Source organism: Pseudonaja textilis, chromosome 1, assembly GCF_049901715.1.
Source record: "Pseudonaja textilis isolate UNSWEBS1 chromosome 1, rPseTex1.2, whole genome shotgun sequence".
NCBI lineage: Eukaryota > Metazoa > Chordata > Lepidosauria > Squamata > Elapidae > Pseudonaja > Pseudonaja textilis.
In genome coordinates, this window is record NC_141990.1 from 194419883 (window position 1) to 194439467 (window position 19585).

General features: G+C 42.4%; 1 protein-coding gene across 17 annotated transcripts in view; it reads right to left on the reverse strand.

The window, feature by feature from the left end:
• MARCHF7 (membrane associated ring-CH-type finger 7) overlaps positions 1–19585 on the reverse strand; it is a 41138-nt gene that overhangs the window by 4027 nt on the left and 17526 nt on the right. For 8 of the 17 annotated variants that reach the window (XM_087920105.1, XM_087920109.1, XM_087920108.1 and 5 more), the window contains 5 exons: positions 10547–10708; positions 5291–6398; positions 4950–5119; positions 3408–3517; positions 216–329 (listed from right to left, as the gene is read on the reverse strand). In XM_087920105.1, coding sequence (XP_087776231.1) covers positions 216–329; positions 3408–3517; positions 4950–5119; positions 5291–6398; positions 10547–10708 — 1664 coding nt within the window. Of the gene's footprint in view, positions 1–215; positions 1889–3407; positions 3518–4949; positions 5120–5290; positions 6399–10546; positions 10709–19585 lie in introns of those variants that run through there. The other 9 variants (XM_087920111.1, XM_087920115.1, XM_087920114.1 and 6 more) reach the window with 4 other exon arrangements.

The following is a 19585-nucleotide window of genomic DNA, read 5'->3' on the forward strand; positions in this document are numbered from 1 at the left end:
TTCCTTTCACTGCTTTGGTTTTAAATGGTTTTAAAAGGAACAGCTGACCTTCTTGAATTTGGGAGGCCATGCAGAATGTCAGGAAGAAGAATAGAAAGGGCCCATTTGAAACTAGACTCTTTTGGTTCTGCACATATTATATTTGAAAGAGATGGAGTGTGCTTTAATCGCAGTAACAAACTGGTTCTATTACAGGAACAAGTCATATCCCTTACCCGGATACGTGTGTTGGCCTCACTTGTAGTTCCCAGCATATCTGAAAAGCGCTGTTCACACAAATGCAACAATACTACAAGGTATAGCCCAGAACTGATAAATTCATAGTCTGCCTGGAAAGAGAAGGCATTTGTAAGTCAAATACTCAAGCTTTCCAAAATATATAAATACTGTATTTTCATGATTATTTTCCCCTTGACTGCAGGGGTATGATTACTTCAGACTTGGATCTGAACTTCCTTGGACATTTAAAGAAATAACTTGTCAAATCATACTTCCTGATCATTTCCATTGACTGGATAGCTCTTCCTTCCAGTAATTATTGTCAGAAATCATTTTGAGTAAAGGGAAGGTTGAGATCCATAGAATTTATATCAACTGTTTTGAAGTCCTTGTTGCTAAATAATGCCTTTAATACCCAAAGCTCGCAATCTGACATTCAAGTTTAAATGGCTATAAAAACTGAGAACCAAGTATTAGACAATATATTTCAACTATTCAAAATGGAAATACTGTTCAGCGTTTATGTAGCACTAGGCACGTGACAAATAAAACACTATCCTTTGGTAATTAAGATGCAGAAGCTTCAGAACAAAGACTTCTAATGCTAAGCACAGAATATTAATACTTCCTGCTAACAAATGAGATCACTAGCTACTTCTAGGTACTTTGTGCCTTTCAGCACATTTTCTTTATCTAAAGATCTCAAGTTTTGCTAAAATTTCAACTGGGTCTATTTTAGGTTATTTTTGACCAACTGTGCCAATGTCACTGTAAGAAAGAAAAGAAAATATCTGGGGAACCAGTCAGAAAAAGACCCTTGGATTCCAACTCTCCTACAGACTTTTTCCCAGTATCCACTGGGTATAATAGTATAGACTCAAATTTAGTAAAGTATGTATTACATTGAAGTATTTTTGGAAGGGAAAACCAATTGTCGTTGCCAAAGAAACTCCGTGTCTTGAAAGATTTATGCATGTTCTTTAATCCCAAGGATCCTTATTTCAGCAGCATTGGCAAATGAGCTAGGTTTATTAGTTCATTCTCACTTCCCATTTATATCATTTTCAAATGCAAATCTTCCAAAACCCCAGGCAAATGAATTTGAGAACATATAACAAAGCACAAGCAGGTTATATGTTTTTACGACGTCCTTCTTTCTCCATCCCTCTCTCACACATGTCCAAAAAAAAGACACAGAAAGTCTCAATAAATGGCATACAAATCAAATACAAACACCCCCTTCCAGTTGCCAGGGTTCAGATCTTGGGAGACCAGACACTCTAAAACCTATTAATAGCAGAACTGTCTATAGTAAGACTTTTCTCATCAATGGTTTGATTATGAATGGAAGGACAGATCTGGCCTGTATTGTTGCACTTGGATAGGGGAGGAATGGAGAATTCCCCTCTTAGAAATTTGCCCATCAGACTTTCAGGTTTGGTATCAACCACTGCCTTTGAGTAGCAGCAAGACTCTGTTGCATCAAGAGGTGCTACTCCACAGAAAATCAAAAGTGATGCCACCTTTGTGCATGTAGGCCAGAAGGGTCAGTTGAGTTGGCTGCTTCCCATGATATTCAGTAGCAACTCCACTTTGCAAGACAGATCCAATTGCTCAGATCCAAGATGAACTCTCCACTGTCAGTGAAGATAACTGGATGTCTTGTGATCTGGAATAATTATAAATTTTTGAGTCCTGAGTAAGTAAATAGGGCCCTATGCATTTAGTTCCACTATTTCTTGGCTCCCTGCATTCACAGTTTAATAAGGCCTCCTGTGCGACAGTAGAAAAGTTGAATCTGAGAAGTAAGCCGTAATTCTCTTGAGTGAGGGGATGTTTCTGACATCTCTGAAGATGTCCCTACTTTAAAAAAAATCTTCACTTGATCCAACTGACTTAGACAATTATCGATCTGTTCCCAACCTTCCTCTTCTTAAAAACAAGTGGTGACCTACAAACGCAAGACACCTTAGACTGAGGAAGCAGATTGTTTGGACTCTTGGCATTCAGCTGGACTATCTCCAAGGGATAGAATAGAAGGCACTGCTTTGGAACGGTTCGCCTCTTTCCTGAAAGCCCAGTTCCAATTGGGGTAGTAGGAGAGATCTGCCCACAGACCTCTATTTTGTGGAGCACCTCTCCCCTCTCTCCATTCCTTTTTAACATCTACCTGAAGTCATTGGAGCTGGTCCTCTGAGGGTTTGGTATTATAATCATGCTGAAATATATGCCTCATTTCTGATATAAAGGTTGACCTGGTGCCTAGAGATTATCAGGATCTGGCTGGGGATGAACAGATTTCAAATGAATCCCTCCAAGATGGAATGGCTTTGAGTTTGTGGCCTGAATGATATTAAGGAAATAGCATATTCGATTTTGAATAGGAATTCTATTGGCCTCATCCCTCCTAAGTATCAGAAGCGTTTTGAGCTTCAGAATCAATTCTATTTTGCACAGGAGAGTGCCCTTTGGACAGGAGAGGAGGTATGCCTGTTGACATAGGGTATTTGTATTTGTTGGTACTTATTTTTTTATGCTTATATGTATATGGAGGTTTTTTTTAAAAAAGTTTTTATGCTTATATGTAAATGGAGGTTTTTTTTAATGTTTTCATGCTTATATGTACATGGAGTTTCAGCGGTGTGATGCCCCAGTGATAAAGATGCTTGCCTCCCACTCAGAATGTTGAGAATTCAATCTTAGCTAGTGGCAGATATTTCTCTCCTAGGGCGCAAGAAAAAATATCTGCTGTGACCTCCACGTGGCACTGGGAAGGGCATCTGGCCAGTAAACACTCAGCTCTATTTAGTCACCCCGACTCTACCCAGAATTAAGGGATTACAGCAGGGGTCTTCAAACTTGACAACTTTAAGACTTGAGGACTTCAACTCCCAGAATTCCTCCTCCAGTCATGTTAGCTCAAGAATTCTGGGAGTCCACAAGTCTTAAACGTGCCAAGACCCTTGGATTACAGGGTTGTAAAAAGGAATGTGTTTTATGTATACGAGGTTTCTTGAGGTATTTTACATGTTTATAATTTAAGCCATCTAGAACTGAAGAGTAGCAACATACAGGCAACATCAACTGTCTGTCACAAACAGATTATTTCTTCCAGAGTTGGAAAGAGAACCTATCCTGAGTCACAAGCACTGAACTGACACTTACCAAATTAGCCAAAATATACTAACTTGTTCATTTGCATGTGCTCTATGGAGTTCATGGATATCAAAATTGTCAAGATTGAGCTGAAGCTTCTCTTTGCACAATTCACAGGTAGTTATGTCTTCCAGTGAAGTACCTAGTGGGGGAAAAAGTTTTACTTTTTGTTTTATTTAGCCTTGGCATTGAAAACATTCAGAAATGGTCAGCAATTATAGAGAAAAATACATCATTAAACAGAAAACTAAATTCACTGCTATATTTTACAACTATGATTCTAAGAGAAATATGCAAGAGTAGAGAAATTAGGATACCCATCTCAAGTGTCCATGTTTTCACAGATTATGTATTAAGGCTAAATTATTGTTACAGTTAAGATCAACAAGATAAAATAAACATTTTACAGTTGCCCATTCTATTGTGTTTCTATACCACACTGTATTTTTTTTTAAAAACGATTTGCATTAAAAATGAATTTAACAGGTATTTAACTGGTATTTCTAACCAAATATAATCTCAGTATACGTATATTTCTATGTATTTCTTCCAGTGAATAAAATTCTAAATGGATTTTGAAATGCTCTTGAAACTCTTGTTGAAACATGGTTGCCATTTTTGATTTCCTGCTGGCATTCCCATTGATTTCACTTGTCAGAAGTCAACAAAGCAGGTTGGAAATGGTAACCACATGCCCACCGGATGCTTTGATGTCATAATCACAGCCATGGCAACCCTGTGATAGCCAGAACTTAGAACATAGAATAATAGAGTTGGAAAGGATCTTGGAGGACTTTGTCCAACCCGCTGCTCAAACAGGAGTCCCTATACCATTTCAAACAAACGGTTGTCCAGTCTCTTTTTGAAAACCTCCAATGATGGAGCACCCATAATTTCTGAAGGCAAGCTATTTGATTGCTCTAACCATTAGGAATTTTCTCCTTAAATTGTTCATATAGTTGGGTCCAGTAGGGGAACCACTCTTTCCTCAGTGATTATGGCATGAATTCAACTACTGTCACCTCCTGGGTAGCTTTCACCAAGAAGAGGGACAGAGATTTAATAAAGAGAAATTCCACTTAACAGCTAGAAGGATCCCATCCACCTCCTCCGGAGTTTAGTTTCACACCTGTCCTACACAAAACCTTGCTTCTCTTACAGTCTACCCAGTAAAAGTCCATCTCTGAGTGAATCTAAGCAACTTTATCTGCTAGATGCCTTCAGTATTTCCCATAATAGCCCTGGACAAGCAGCAAGTCACCCCTCCCTGGCAGAAAACAGGTAACTTTAAACAGGCCTACCAGGTAGTCACTGTAAACAGGCCTACCAGGAAGTGATTTGTTAAGCTTGGATGTTTTCTTGAAAATGTTTCATTACCCAAACTAGACAACAGTGCACGGTAATGAAACATCTGCAAGAAAACTTCCAAGCTCAGAGAGCACCAAGGATCCTCACTCTTACATACATTCAGCCAGTTTCATTTGTTTTCCAACTACTTTAACAATCCCTTTTTGTGATCAACTTCCAAACTAATCTATTTTTCCAGAATTGTGATCTTAAAAATGAATTCTTACCTGAGTTGATCTTGGATTGTAGCCACTTTTTCATACATTCCTGGTGAACATACTGCAGACTTCCAGCACATTTACATGGCTCAATTAAGAGATTAGTGGCAGATGTAGAGGACATTTGACAAATCCTACATAAGTCTTCTTCCTCTTCTTCTGAGTCTTCTGAAAGAAGACTGAACAGAGGTGAGAAAATTTACTACATTGAATCAAACTTGTTTGCGTATTATGACATTAATCAGATACATCAGCATTCTCAAGATATTATTTGTTGCAATATATGTAGGACTTGCCCAATAAAATGTATAATTAAATCATCATTCAAATGATTAAAAATAGCTGTTTACCTCTCTTTAATTTTCTGTAGCTTTTCTGGATCTCTTGAAGGTGGTATTTTTGATTTGTCACTATCTTGTCCATTTGACTGATTCCAGCTTGATGGAATAATATCTACAGTTATCATAACATTGTCGGACAAGTTATTTCCCAAAGTTGGTGGCATTGCAAACCGAAAGAGAGAGCCAGGAAACATTCCTGATATTCCTGGATTTCTTCTAGGAGGCACTGACTCTGACCCCGAAGCAGCAGATGTAGTACCACTGGGTACTGCAGGTATTGATGGCCTGGGCCTGAGGGATTCCCTTTGTGCTTCAAGAGGTACATCCCCAGCAGATTCTCTTCTCCTAAAAAGATGCAGTGACCTAGCAGATGTTTCAGAGGTAGAAGTTCTTGCCGTTTCATCTCTTCCTTCTCTTCTCCTTCTTGAAAACAAAGGTGTACATCTGTTTCTCAAAGAAGATGACAGCCAAGAACCTGCATTTCTACTTTCAGAATGATGTCTGTAATTTCCAGGTTCTGACTCAGCATTAGGATTTGGTGAAACACCTGCCAAACCCCAGCGTCTTCTAAGGAAGCTAAATCCCTGAGGACCAGGATCAGGTGTTTGAGCTTCTGTACCTTCCGAAGTTGTAAGTGTGTTAGAAGTAGTAGCCTGGGCAGAAGCTTGAGCTCTTAGAACACTTATATCTCTAGAACCTAATGATCTTGAAGACGTCAAAGAGTCCTGGCCAGACCTTCTTGGGAAAAAAGTGGAGGACATACTAGATGCCAGGCGAGATAGTAACTGCCTTGTTGAACGCCTTCCTTCAGTATCAGCAGAAGGCTCACTTAATGACCTTTGGGTTGGCAAAATCCCTTCAGAATGGTTTGAGGTTCTGGTTCCACTTCTCATGGTATCATGGGTAAACTCTGGCTGTATATTCATTTCAGAAGTCTCTACTTCTCTTGGGACATAGTTAGATCTTGAATTCCAGCTACGCTCTCTAGAAAGTAATGAAGATTCATGTTCAGAAGGCAACTGGTGGTTCATGGATGTGTTCAGCCTTAAAGAACTCAATGAGTTTTCCTTTGGTCTAGCTCCCTGTGCATATGAAGAAGCAGGTCTTTCCTGCAAATCTAAGAAAAATAAAAGAAAGAATTAAATTAGACACTGGCTACAGATTTAATCAAATTAAGGAAATATACTTCTTAAAACACAGCTCTATCTGTGGAGTGATCTCTGAGTTTGGTTGTTAGCCTACATACAATTTGTTATCCAACTAGGCAAATCTTCACTGCAAAACATACATTTGTGTGTGTATATTGCATTTAGTTATAATTCACCATTTCACAATCAAACTCTCAAACATACTGTAGCATCAGCCTATTTGAAACACTTTTCAGTAGTGGTTCTATGCCTGTCAAACAATAACTGGCCCAAGATCACCCAGCTACCATTTATGTCTATGGTAGGGCTAGAGAAACTCAGCTTTCCCCATTCCTAGTCCAGCACCTTAACTGCTAGACAGAGCTGACTTTCAGTTGCCAAACAGACACAACAGCTGAATAAGCTTAATTTAATATCTGACTTTTAAAACTGTAAGTGACTCAGGACCTGTCTATTTCACAAAAGACCTCTCTTGCTATGAACCTGCCCAGTTCCTTAGATCAGCAGGAGATACTATTCTGAAGATGTCATTGCTGCTGAAATCTCAGCTTTCTGGTATATGGGAGGCTGCCTTTTCTGGGATTCCCAGGCAATGGACTTGGAACATTCTCCAGGGAGATGGAGGTGGATTTGGTCTTCATTTTCTCAGTATTTAGGAAAGCAATAGGTTATTTTGCAAACATCAATTGTTAATTTATTTTAATTGCAGTCGTGTTAAATTTATGTTTTACAATTTCATCTTGGTTTCAATTGCTAAACTTCCTTAAATGTTTACAGAAGCAGAGAAGCAAGGTATATTCATTAACATTTTTTTCCCCAGATTTTACTCGATTTGGTCTTTAAATAAAACTGAAAAACAAAAAAGTTTTAGTGTAAATGAATTTATGAATCATATATTGTTAGTGTTTCAATCTTATAATAAAGCTAGCTAAAAGCAGTAATTATTCTTTCAAGAAGAATTATAAATGTTTCATAAAATGAGACATTTTTGGCTGTTTGAACTGGCTTAAAAATCAAGTATGTTCTGGTAGTTACGCCGCTTTTCATTAGCTGAAACTAGTTCTAAGATTGATGAAGGCTATTTAAAATTACTAGTCCAGCATGTTTTTTCTAACTGCTTTAATGTGCAAAAAAGGAGAAAAATAGGAAAAACCCACATAAAAGGTAGCAAGGAAAAAAAGAACAGAAAAAAGGGAATTAATAAAGCATATTACATTACATACAGGAAACCAGATATATTTTTAAACATTCCATATATTACTGAGCAAGATCAGACCAGAACACATTTCCCACTAATACAGGTAGTCCTTGACTTACAACAGTTCATTTAGTGACCGCTCAAAGTTACAACAGCACAGAAAAAAGTGACTTATGACTGCTTTGCAGCATCCCCACCATCGTGATCAAAATACAGATGCTTGGCCATTGATTCATATTTATCCCTGTCACAATGTCCTGGGGTCATGTTTGCAACCTTCTGACAAACGAAGTCAATGGGAAAAGCCAGGTTCAGTAAACACCCGTTGGTAATTTAACAATCATAGTGATTCATTTAACAACTATGGCAAGAAAGGTTGTAAAATGAGGCAAAACTCACTTAACAAATGTCTTATTTAACAACAGAAATTTTGGGCTCAATTGTGGTCGTAAGTCAAGGACTACCTGTATAGAATTTTATCCCTGCACACAGGGTATACAATTTGAAATTGAATCTGCTTATTGGATAGGTTTTCATTTCCATTTGTCCCAAGAACTAAATATTACTGTTGAGAACCAGATATTCTTCCACTGATGGGTTCAGAAGTGAAAACCATTTACTATACAAAGAGACTAAATCTTTTTTTGTTTTTCCAACTTTTTAAAAATTCCTGGATGCCCCAGATGTTACTGAGAAGTTAAATAACTTTTTTCTTTTAGTTTTTATTCTAGAATTTATTTCTGGCTTTAAAAAAAAAAAACTTTCTCCATGTACATTTGTTTTTTGTTGTGCTTTGCTTTGTTTTTTGATTTTTAAAAATGTGTATCAGCCTTTTTTTCTTTTTCTGTTCCTGACCTATACAATTATTTTAAAGAGTTGCTCCATTTTTTCCAGATTTAAATATTTTAAGTTGCAAGAATGTCTAAGCTGTTCATGTACCATGAAATTAAGAGATACACCGAACCATTCTTAGAAATCTAATTTACACATGATCACTAAATGTTATTTGTGTAGCTCAAGATTAAGAACTGCATAACTTTTACAATTTGACATGTCTTTAAAATTAAAATCATGAGATTTTTACTGCTTAGTTTCCTTTTAGCATATAGTTTGCTTCAAACAGTTGTGATTGAAGTTCATACACAATTTAAAGGCTCTCCCATGGATTTAATTGTTTAAATTTGCAAAATCTGGGAACAGCTATTCCAAGGAAACTTTCTTCATTTATGGATATAAATATTCCAAACATTTAAAACAGATAAAACTGACATAGGAGGAGTGATGAACGGTTTAAAATCCCACTGAGCATAAGGAAAGAGAAATATAAAGATGCATATCACTTCAAGGTTGATAAAGATATTTCTGTGCTAATATAATGAATGCCTTAAATGCTGTAATATTTCTAAACTGCTGGGTTTTCTTTATTTAAATTATAGCTATCATGATAATGGAAGTTTATCTTTCCTAATTCTCTGCTTTATCACTGAACACATATTTTGAGTTCAGTGTCTCTATGTGTTAAATAAAGTCTCTAAGTGATAAAGTCAAAAATATTGTTGGCACAGTTAGAATGTGACCTTCCTGACATAATAGCAAGACAAATATCCATCTTCAGCCAAAGTCTATTACAGTTTCTGCATTAAAGGCACAATTGGAAAAAGCTGAGATGGGGTTATTCACATGACAAATTTACACTCTGGAATAATGCTAATTTGAAAATTGCAAGTAAATCTCTTGGATGGGAACAAATCACGAGAAAGTGGAGAATAGCATAAATCTACTTACAGCCAAACAATTTTTAAACAATCTGAGTTATAGTATAGTTAGCTTGGATTGCCTAAGATTTGAAAATGGCAGCATATTCAAAACATATCCTAATTTCACTGTGTGATCCAAATGCATTAACAGAATCTAGAATTCCCATACTGTTATCAGTACTAAAATGAGTTTTAGATGTCCTAACTCTACAGTATTTTATAAACTGTTAAAAGAATATTGCTAAGGTAAATACTAGTTATTTACAATTAATAAATTGCTAAGAATCTTATAGAACATTATGTTCTTTGTTATCTTACTATGAGATAATTTAATATAAATATAAATCATATAAATGTAAGATACTTTTCAATATTTATGGGATGTGTGTGTGTGTGTGTATGTGTAAAGACATAAATATACCTCTGAATTATATACTAAAACTTGGATGTCCTGTCTCTAATAATGTCAATTCACTGAGTAAAGGGAACAGCAAACACATTACTATTTTGGCATTAGAAAGATACCAAAGATCTTGAATTGCCAATGTGTTTGTTATTGGCTTCTGAGCTAACTCTTTACCAATATACTCTAAATGGAAATACTGATCAATAGTATTTTATGTGATTACAATTTAATTATGCATTAAAATTAGGCCAAATATCTCGAGGTCTAGTATTTTAAATTGTAATATCACATTTCAAAATCGCATCGCCCTCGTTGCTTCCAGGTTGAAAAGATTAGCTGGTGACATCACTGTTCCCCGGGAGATGCCCAGATAGGGGCTTTCATGTCCCTGGCAGAAGCTGGAGCAAAGGACGGGAGCTCAACTGCCCCATAGTAGCACTTGAGTCTTGAACATGAGTTTGTTGTTTGTCAAGTTAGCATCCTAACTAAGTGAGCCACCATGTTGCTTATATTTCAAAATAATTTTCATTTAAAAGGCACAGTAGAGTCCTACAGTTTTTTAAACAATGAAAAAAAGTAACTAGATGCTTGCTAGTAAGACTTGACTGCCACAGTTAATGGCATTATCAACAAGCAAGTTGTATGTATGAAGCAACTAAATCAATAGTCAGACAACATTACAAGAGCAAGATAAACATCCCAGGCAAGTTTATGGAATAACGTATAACTAAACATGCTCAGCTTTCCAATACATACATGCTGATGGAGGGAAATCACCATTCCTTTGACTACAATCCACAAAACTAACAGATGGCTCTGTCCTTTCTAGCTCTCTTCTCTCTCTCACAAGTCCAGTTGTTAATGATCCAAGTACCATAGATGAAGATCTGGGCACATCACTGTACCTCCATGGGGAATCTAAAGACAGTTAAAACTATTTTTATTTTCCAACTTAGTTATTTGCTTTAAAAATTCTACATTTAATACCATATTGTATTCTTGAAACCTGACTGTTCTATTTGGATAAGTTTCTCTTCTGATTATGACTATTATCAAATGTCACATGAGGTGGTTATTCACCAACACAGGGTTGGGTATCATACTATACTGATGATACCCAATTTTACAGATCCTGAGCCATCTGAACTATACTGTTAAAATGCCATCCAGGTCCCTGAGGTTTCTAGCATATGGATTCTGAGGAAGAGGTTGTTTAATTCCAGAAAGATAGAGTGGTTCTGTGTTCATAAGCCATTGAATTCTGGAGAAATACCATATTTAGTTTAGGCTGAAGTCATACTCCCGCTCCAATAAAACTGTTTTGTAACTTGGGTGTCTTCCTGCACTTATGAGCAGGAGGCAGCTTTGGCCAAGAAGGAATTTGCATATCTCAACCTTGTGTACCATTTAGGACCCTCTTACAATAGGAGGAATTATTCAGTCACTCGTGCCTTTGTTACCTCTCAATTGGATTACTGCAACAAACTCCATATGGCACTATTCTTTAGTATTTGGAACTACTAGCAGGTCCATAATGTGGTAGTCGTTAAGAGAAGCAATAGCTGTGTCTTGGTAAACTTAAGCAACAACTTTGACAGCAAATCTAGTTCCCGCTTGGCTCCCATGTGTCTAGGTGCCAACCTTTAAGCTCTTCATGTTTTAGCCCTGGCTATTTGTGGGACTATCTTTTCCCAGTATTATTTGCCTTCCCAATAAGATCCAAGTAAGGCAAGCCCACTTCCGGGCCCTCCTATTAGATACTGCTATCTGCAGAAACTTCAAAACCATACCTTTTCAATTCCCAATCCCCTTCTCTGGAATAGCTTGATCTGGACATCAGAAGGGGCATTGTTCTTACCTGACACGTGTTTCTTCTTGGTTTGCTGAGAGAGAATCCAAGGAATGGGTTAACTCTGCCTTCCTGCTCGTTAAACTGAGTCAATCAAATCTTTGCCTCTTGCGTCTACTTCCCCAGTTTTGACAATGGTGAGATGCTTGACCTGACTTGACCACCCCTGGACCCTGGTCCAGATGGCCACCAGGGTGAGTTGGATTCTCTCTCAGCACACCGAGAAGGAGCGTGTCAGGTAAGACCAATGCCCCTTCTCCGAGTGTGCTGAGGAGAATCCAATGAATGAGACATGCCAAAGCCGGCACGTCCTAAGGGCGGGAAGCAGTCTGGTCCAGAGTCCCCAAACCTGTGTATACCTTCTGGAGAACTTGTCTACCGAAGGCCGCTTCAGCAGAAACGAAGGCATCCAGCTTATAATGGTGTATAAATGGGGATGGAGAAGACCACATCACTGCTCGGCGTATCTCCTCAATGGGAACCTGAGTGGCCCATGTTGCTGTGATGGTCGCGCTTCTAGTGGAGTGGCCTGTCACTCTCTGAAGCAACGGGAGAGCCTGAAGTTCATATGATTTGACAATGCATGCCCGTATCCACGAGCCTATTGTTGATGCTGTGACTTTATTACCCAATGTGGAGGGTTGAAACGATATGAACAGGGACTCCGATCTCTGAAAGGAAGCTGTCCTCTTGATATAGATACAAAGAGCCCTCCTGATATCCAAGTGTGCCATTTCCTCTCTAGGGCATGGGTCAGACTAGGGAAAAAGTCCGGTAAAATCAAAATTCTTGTACCCTGTGAAATAAAGAATTGACCTTTAGCAGGAACGAAGGGTCCAAGCGCAGAATAACTCTGTTGGGATGGAAAATTCATAGATCCTTTCTTATTGAGAGGGCTACTTACTCAGAGATGCGTCTCACTGAGGTGATAGCCATGAGAAAGGAGACCTTGCAGGTGAGAAAACAAAGGCTGGCTGAGTGCAAAGGTTCAACGGCTGCAGCAGAGAGCACCTGGAGGACTGTACCCCAAGAGGGATATCAGTGAACCGTTGAAGGCTTTAAGTTAGTAGCGCCTCTGATAAAGCTGCGCACAATAGGGTGCCATGCAAGGGACTCCAGTTCCCCATAAGATAACACAAAGGATATGGCGGTCACTTGTCTGCGTATTGTATTGGGCGATAGGCCCTTGTCTAGCCCAGCCTGTAGGAAGTCCAGGATTCGGGCCACTGATACTGAAAGAGGATCAATAGAGGTTTTGGAGCACCAGGCACAGGTTTTCCAGGTGGAATCATAAATTGTTTGTAGATGGCCTCCTAGAAGCTTGAATGGTATGTATTACCCGGTCAGAGAAGTTGTCCACTGGCCTTGTGCAATCTGGGTCTGCATGTGGGCTCCCCAGCCAAACAAACTGGCGTCCATGGTGATGGTGAGACAATTCGACTCCTTGAATGTGCATCCCTTGGCTCTGGCCAGGGACATCCACCACTGGAAGGACTGGAGGACTTCTGGTGGAATCCGGACTCTGGTAGCTGAATTGCTCTTACCAGATCTCTGGCATGGCAGGAGGAACCACTGTAACCACTGGTATGCAGACAAGCCCAGGGAACAATGAAGATACAGATTGCCTAAGAGTTGTGAGAAGAGGACCAGAGCACTGTTCGGCTCAATTGGATCTGGCTCATCAGAGCTCTGATGCTGTCCTGGCGGTCCTGGCACAGGGAGACTGCATGATGTCGTTTCTATATATGCTCCTAAGTGGAGAATTATGTTAGTAGGAGAGAAGAGGCTCTTGTCATAGTTGACTGAAAATATGTAATTCTGAAGGACCTGGATTGTGAAGTGGAGGTCTTCTGTTGCCCAGAGGTAAGAGGGAATGGATCAGTATGTCGTCCAAATAGCATTGGACGTGAATAGGGATGGTTCTGAGGTGAGCTGACAGCAACGCTAGGATCTTCATGAATGTTCTGGGTGCCAAAGATAGGCCAAAATGGGAGGGCCCTGTACTGGTAGTGTTTATTTGCGTAGCAGAACCGTAGGAAGCGTTGGTGAGCCGGTAATATAGGAATGAGTAGGTATGCTTCAGTTAACTCTACTGCCGTCAGGAAGTTGCCTTCCCGGATGCTTTTCAGTATGGATTGGAGGGACTGCATTTTGAATTTTTTGTATACTAGATGCTTGTTGAGTCTCTTCAGGTTGAGAATTGCTCTCCACCCCCCACCCCCCAAAGACTTTGGGACTACAAACAAGATGGAGTAAAATCCACAGTCACTGCTGGTCCTCTGGGACCGGCTGGATGGCTCGAATGTCCAACAGATGTTGAATTGCAGCTTCCATGAGGGATCTGCTTGTTCAGGTTTTTGAGATGAGGCAACAAATAAAGAACCTTTGGGGTATAGAGAAAAGGGGCATTGGTTCTTACCTGATACGCCCATTCTCTTTGAGCTGCGAAGAGCATCCAGTAGTGGGAGGTGCTTCAGTCTCTGTATTCATAGGCTGAGCTTGAACTGAGGAACGCTCCTCCTCCTCCACATGACTCCTCCATAGCGTTCCCCAGTTTTGCGAAGATGAGAGGAAAAAAATCCGTGCTCTAATCCTAACTACCTAATGGTTCATTGGCCGAAACAAGACCCTACCAGATGGTGAAATATGGGTGGGGCTGGATGCTGTTCGCAGCTCAAAGAGAATGGGTGTATCAGGTAAGAACCAACGCCCCTTCTCCTCAGAGCTGCTCAGAGCATCCAGTAGTGGGACATACCAAAGCTGGGCCTGTCCTACGGGAGGGAATCCATCTGGTCCTGAGCCTCCTCTGCATCTCTAAAAACCCGCTGTAGAACCCGTCTACCGAAGGAAGCCTCTGCTGAGGCAAACATATCGATTTTATAATGCCTAATAAAAGGTGATGGGGATGCCCAAGTCACTGCCCTGCAGATTTCGGTTATTGGTGTCTAAGTTGCCCAAGCTGCTGAGGTTGCCGCACTCCTGGTGGAGTGTGCCGTTATACCTCTGGGCACCTGTAAAGCTTGCGACTGGTATGACCTAGCAATTGCTGCTCTTACCCAACGGCCTATGGTAGATGGTGACACTTTGTGACCCAGTGTTTTGGGCTGAAAGGAGAGGAATAAGGCCTCTGATTTCCTGAATGGCTCTGTGCGCTTGATGTAGATTCACAGAACTCGTCTCACATCAAGCATGTGCCATTGTCTTTCCCTTTCCTGGGATGGCCTGGGACAAAAATTTGGAAGGATGAGTTCCTGCGCCCTATGGAAAACGGAATTGATCTTGGGCAAGAAGGTGGGATCGGGCTGGAGGACCACCCGATCAGCATGAAATACATAAAGGTCCCTTCTAATGGATAAGGCTGCAATTTCCGATATCCGACGGGCGGATGTAATAGCCACAAGGAAAACTACCTTATAAGTCAGGAACTGGAGGGTTGACTCCCTTAAGGGTTCAAAGGGGTGTTTAGTGAGTGAAGTAAGAACTCTGTTAAGGTCCCAGGTTGGGTACCGATGCACCGTTGGAGGGTGTAAATTAGTGACTCCTCTAAGGAAGGCCCGAAGACGGGGGTGATAGGAAAGGGAACCAACACCCTCACAGGAAATAACCATTGTTAGAGCCGCTAATTGTCATTTCAAGGTATTAGGGGACAGACCCTTACTAAGTCCCTCCTGAAGAAAGTCTAAAATTTGGGCAACAGAAGGAGAAACTGGGTTAATTTGGAACTTGTTACACCATTTACAGAAAATGGCCCATGTGGCATCATAAATTCGAATGGTTGAGGGCCGTCTGGCGGCTAGAATAGTATCAATGACCCTGCTAGAGAACCTTTCTCTCTTCAGGCGTTCCCGCTCAACCTCCAGACGGCTAATTGGAGCCATTGAGGATCCAGATGAAGGAGGGGACCTTGAGAAAGTGAGATCCCGTCTGGTGGGATCCTCCAGGGAGGGGCCACTGATAGACTGCAGAGGTCCGCAAACCATGGCCGTCTGGGCCAGTAAGGAGTTAAGGCCTGTTTGTTTATGTGGGCTTTGGCCGTCACATTGTCTGTTAAAATGAGAATGTGTTGTCCGCGTACCTGGGGGAGGAAGCTGCGGAGGACCAGGTGGACGGCGTGAAGTTCCAGCCAGTTTATGCTGCATGATTGCTCTGCTGCAGACCATCTGCCCTGGGATGTGAGTGACAGAAGGTGGGCGCCCCATCCGAATAGACTGGCGTCTGTGGTGATAGTGAGACTTTGGGGCTCCTTGAAGAAGCAGCCTTTGTTGATGGCCGGTTTGTCCCACCAGAGGAGGGACATGGGGACCCTTGGAGGTACCCTGACCATGTGTTTTGGGTTGCTTCGGCCAGATCTCTGGTACAGGAGCAGGAGCCACTGGAGGGATCTGGAGTGAAGACAGGCCCAGGGAATAATGGAAATGCACGAAATCATTTTCCCTAATAATTTAGACAAATCTAGCAGGGTTGCCCTCCTACGTCGCCTGATCTCTCTGACGGATTGTTGAATACTGAGTAGTCTGTCCGAGGACAGGAAAACCTTACCTTCCAGTGTGTCAATCACCGTTCCCAAGTGGGTTATCTGAGTGGATGGGAATAATTAGCTCTTTTTTCCATTTATAAGGAAGCCGTGCTCTTGGAGAGCAGTTAGGGTAGCTTGGGTGTCCTTCACTGCTTGGTGTTCAGAGGGAGATAGGATGAGAATGTCATCCAGGTAACATTGGAGACGCACAGGAAGGTTCCTGAGATGGGCTGCTAGCGCTGCGAGGACCTTGGTGAAGGTCCTGGGGGCAGAGGCTAAGCCAAAAGGAAGGGCTACGTATTGAAAGTGATGCTTGTTGTAGCAGAAACGTAGAAATTTGGAATGGGAAGGCCGAATGGCAATATGTAAGTATGCCTTGGTCAAGTCTATGGATGTGAGCCAGTCCCCTTGTCTGGTTCCCAGGAGAATGGATTGCAGTGTGTGCATTTTGAATTTGAGATATATCAGATAATGGTTAAGACGTTTTAAATCCAATATCGCTCTCCACCCCCACCCCCTGAGTGTTTTGGGACTACAAACAGATGAAAGTAAAAACCCCGCCCTTGTTGTGCGGTGGGAACGGGTTGGATGGCTCTTATATTGAGGAGATGCTGGATATCGGAATCCATTAGGTTACGCTTATTCCGGTCTCTGGACAGAGGGGATGTCATAAAAAAATGGGGGGGGGGGCCGGAACTCAAGGGCAAGACCGAATCTAATGGTGTCCCTGACCCAGATGCCCAAGGTAGATGAATCCCATTGGGTGGCGAAGAATTTAAGGCGCCCGCCAATGGGAAGGGAGTGTCCTGGCCTATCTTGAACGCCGGAAAGGCCTGCTACCTGATCCCCGAAAGGGCCTTTTGTAATTGGTGCCCCTTCTGTTCCTGTCTCCTGAATCAGGATGATCCAGGGGTTGACTCGACCTGAAGGCTGGGGGCCTTTGGTACCTGGTGGAGAAGGGAGCCTGGCAGAAGGACCGAAAGGACCCTCTCCAAAAGGGCTGTAAGGTTCTGGAATCTGACCTGAGCATAAGGGAGGGGTGAAATTTTTTCTTATTGCGTGTCTCCATCAATAAGGGGTCCAAGGACAGGCCAAATAATTTGTTTCCCACAATGGGAGCGGAAGCCAATTTTACTTTGTTTTTAATGTCTGCTTGCCAATGTCTCAGCCAGAGCAGACAGCGGGCCGTGACGTGTGATGTGATTGCTCTTGTGGAGAATTTAACCGAGTGAAATGTGGCATTGGCAGAGAATTCTGCCATGGCCGTGAGCTTAGCGATGTCCTGATGTGCCCTAACATTGGAGGAGGGGACGTGTTGTTTGAGCTGACGGAGCCATCGAATCGATGACCTAGTGAAAAAGGAAGCGGCCGTAGCCGATCTGATTGCCCAGGCATCAGATTGGTGTGCCCGGTGCAAGGCCAGCTCGCCCCACTTGTCCTCTGGTTTCAGGGCCTCCAGAGCGTCACTCGGGGTAGAGGAGGTGGCTAGGCCCACGATGGGCTCAACAACCTCAGGGGTAACCAGTAATTTAGAGAATTCTGGGTCCAAATTGAAAAACTTTTTATTGTGGCCAGACAGGGCTGGAGGTGCAGCTGCAGAGGCCAGCTGTTTTAACACCAGGTTGGAGGAAATGGGTGGGGTAGGCCTCCACCATGGGCTGTTTAAAGATGGAGTCATCTGGGCCCTCCGAAGTTGTAGGAGGGGGGTCAGAGGGTGACTGCGTGATTAGGCCCGAGATATTCTTGGCCTTGAATAGTAGGGACTTAAATAAGTGTGGCTTGAACAGGCCCACGAAGGCGGGCTGGTTAGGAGTAAGCCCCTCGTCCTCCGACATCTCCCCTTCCAGAGGGTCCGCCTCTGATAGGGGTTCGCTATACAGCATGGACCCCAACTCAAACTCTTCATCTTCCCTGATTAGGTCCAGTTCCCCTTCCTCCTCCTCCTCCCTTTCTGTAAGGGGAATGCCCCTCTGCAAGGGTACCTGGCCATGGAGTTGTTCCGCTCTGGGCAAGGATCTTACGGACTGAGTCTCGAGTTCAGAAACCGTCGGCTAGTGACCAGGCCTGGCTATTTGCTGGAGTCTGTCCGCGATCCCTTGGCGGATAGCCAGCTCCATCTAGGATCTTACTCGCTCTGGAACCTCGTCTATGAGTGAGTCCTCTTGACGGAGGCTGGCTGCTGTAGGGGTGAAGGTGGCTTCAGGGACCCTTCTGGCCGGTGTTCCAGGGATCAGAGCCTATTGTTCTTGCAAGGGCGAGCTGCACCTGGATAAGGAGGGAAAATCTAAAGGGGGGGGGGGTGAGCAGAAGTAGAGGGAGTAGAAGGCGGGAAGACCGGAGGCACTGTACGGGCCTCTTTGGTGCGTCTATCAATCTCCCTTTCCAGGGCCTTGTGGCGTCTCAAGGCATCTCTCTGGGAGGCTTTGGAGGTCTCCTTCGCCTGTCTGCGCAAGTGATAGGTTTTGGATTTTGCCTTCAAAGAAGGTCCTCTGGAAGCGCTACCCTCTGCCATTTCAATGAGTAATATGAATACTGTATGATATATAAGGAATTAAGATTCAGGCGGTTGGCACGCCCAGGGGCCGATCTGCGGGAAGACCGGGTGCCCTGTAATTATTTCACATCCCCCTGTTTGTTTGTTTTTTTCAAAATTATTATTTTAATTAATTATATATAAACATATATAAATATATATGCATGAGAGATTGAGTTGTAGCACCCTAAAAATTGTTCAGAAGGGTGATAACATAGTAATAATAACAGAGGGTTGGTGCCAATAAAGAAAAAAAACCAATAGTCCAAATCAGCTGAATTTGAACACCTATGGCCCGGAGTAATATCGCTCTCCAACAGAACGGAGATAAAAGGAGAGGCAAGAGCCTTAGCAGCCTTCAGCCCAGGTGGAACTGGGTGGTTGCTGCTGTCTGCTACTGCGCTGCTGAGAAGCTGTGGGATAATGCCAACAAATTTCAACAAAAGGAATCAAACCCAGTGCTAGGAGGCTAATTGGGTTTGAATTGCTCTGAAACGGGCCTACGGGTCCTGAATCCTCGAGCAGATTACACTCACAGTGAAAATAGTGAGCAAACAAAATGGCGTCCGGCCACAAGGAGGCTCTCAAAGTGGCGGCCGCCAAAAGAGAGAATGATCCTCGGGTCTCTCAGCGGCGAATTTCCCTCCCAACGGGCAATCCGAAGCTTTAAAGATGAGAGGGGCAGGGAAGGGAAAGATCAGGCCTTCCCCACTGGAGCGGCATTCGGTGCGGGGGGGTGTTAATGAAACGACTCAAAAACAAAAGGAATTCAAACCGCAATAAAAACGGCACAGAAGAGGCAGGGAAGGAAATTTAGGCTCTGGGAGGTGGTGCGAAGGCACCTGTGGCCCTCCCTTTTGCCTCCCTCTGGGGGCGCAAAAGCGCTTCCCTTGGGGG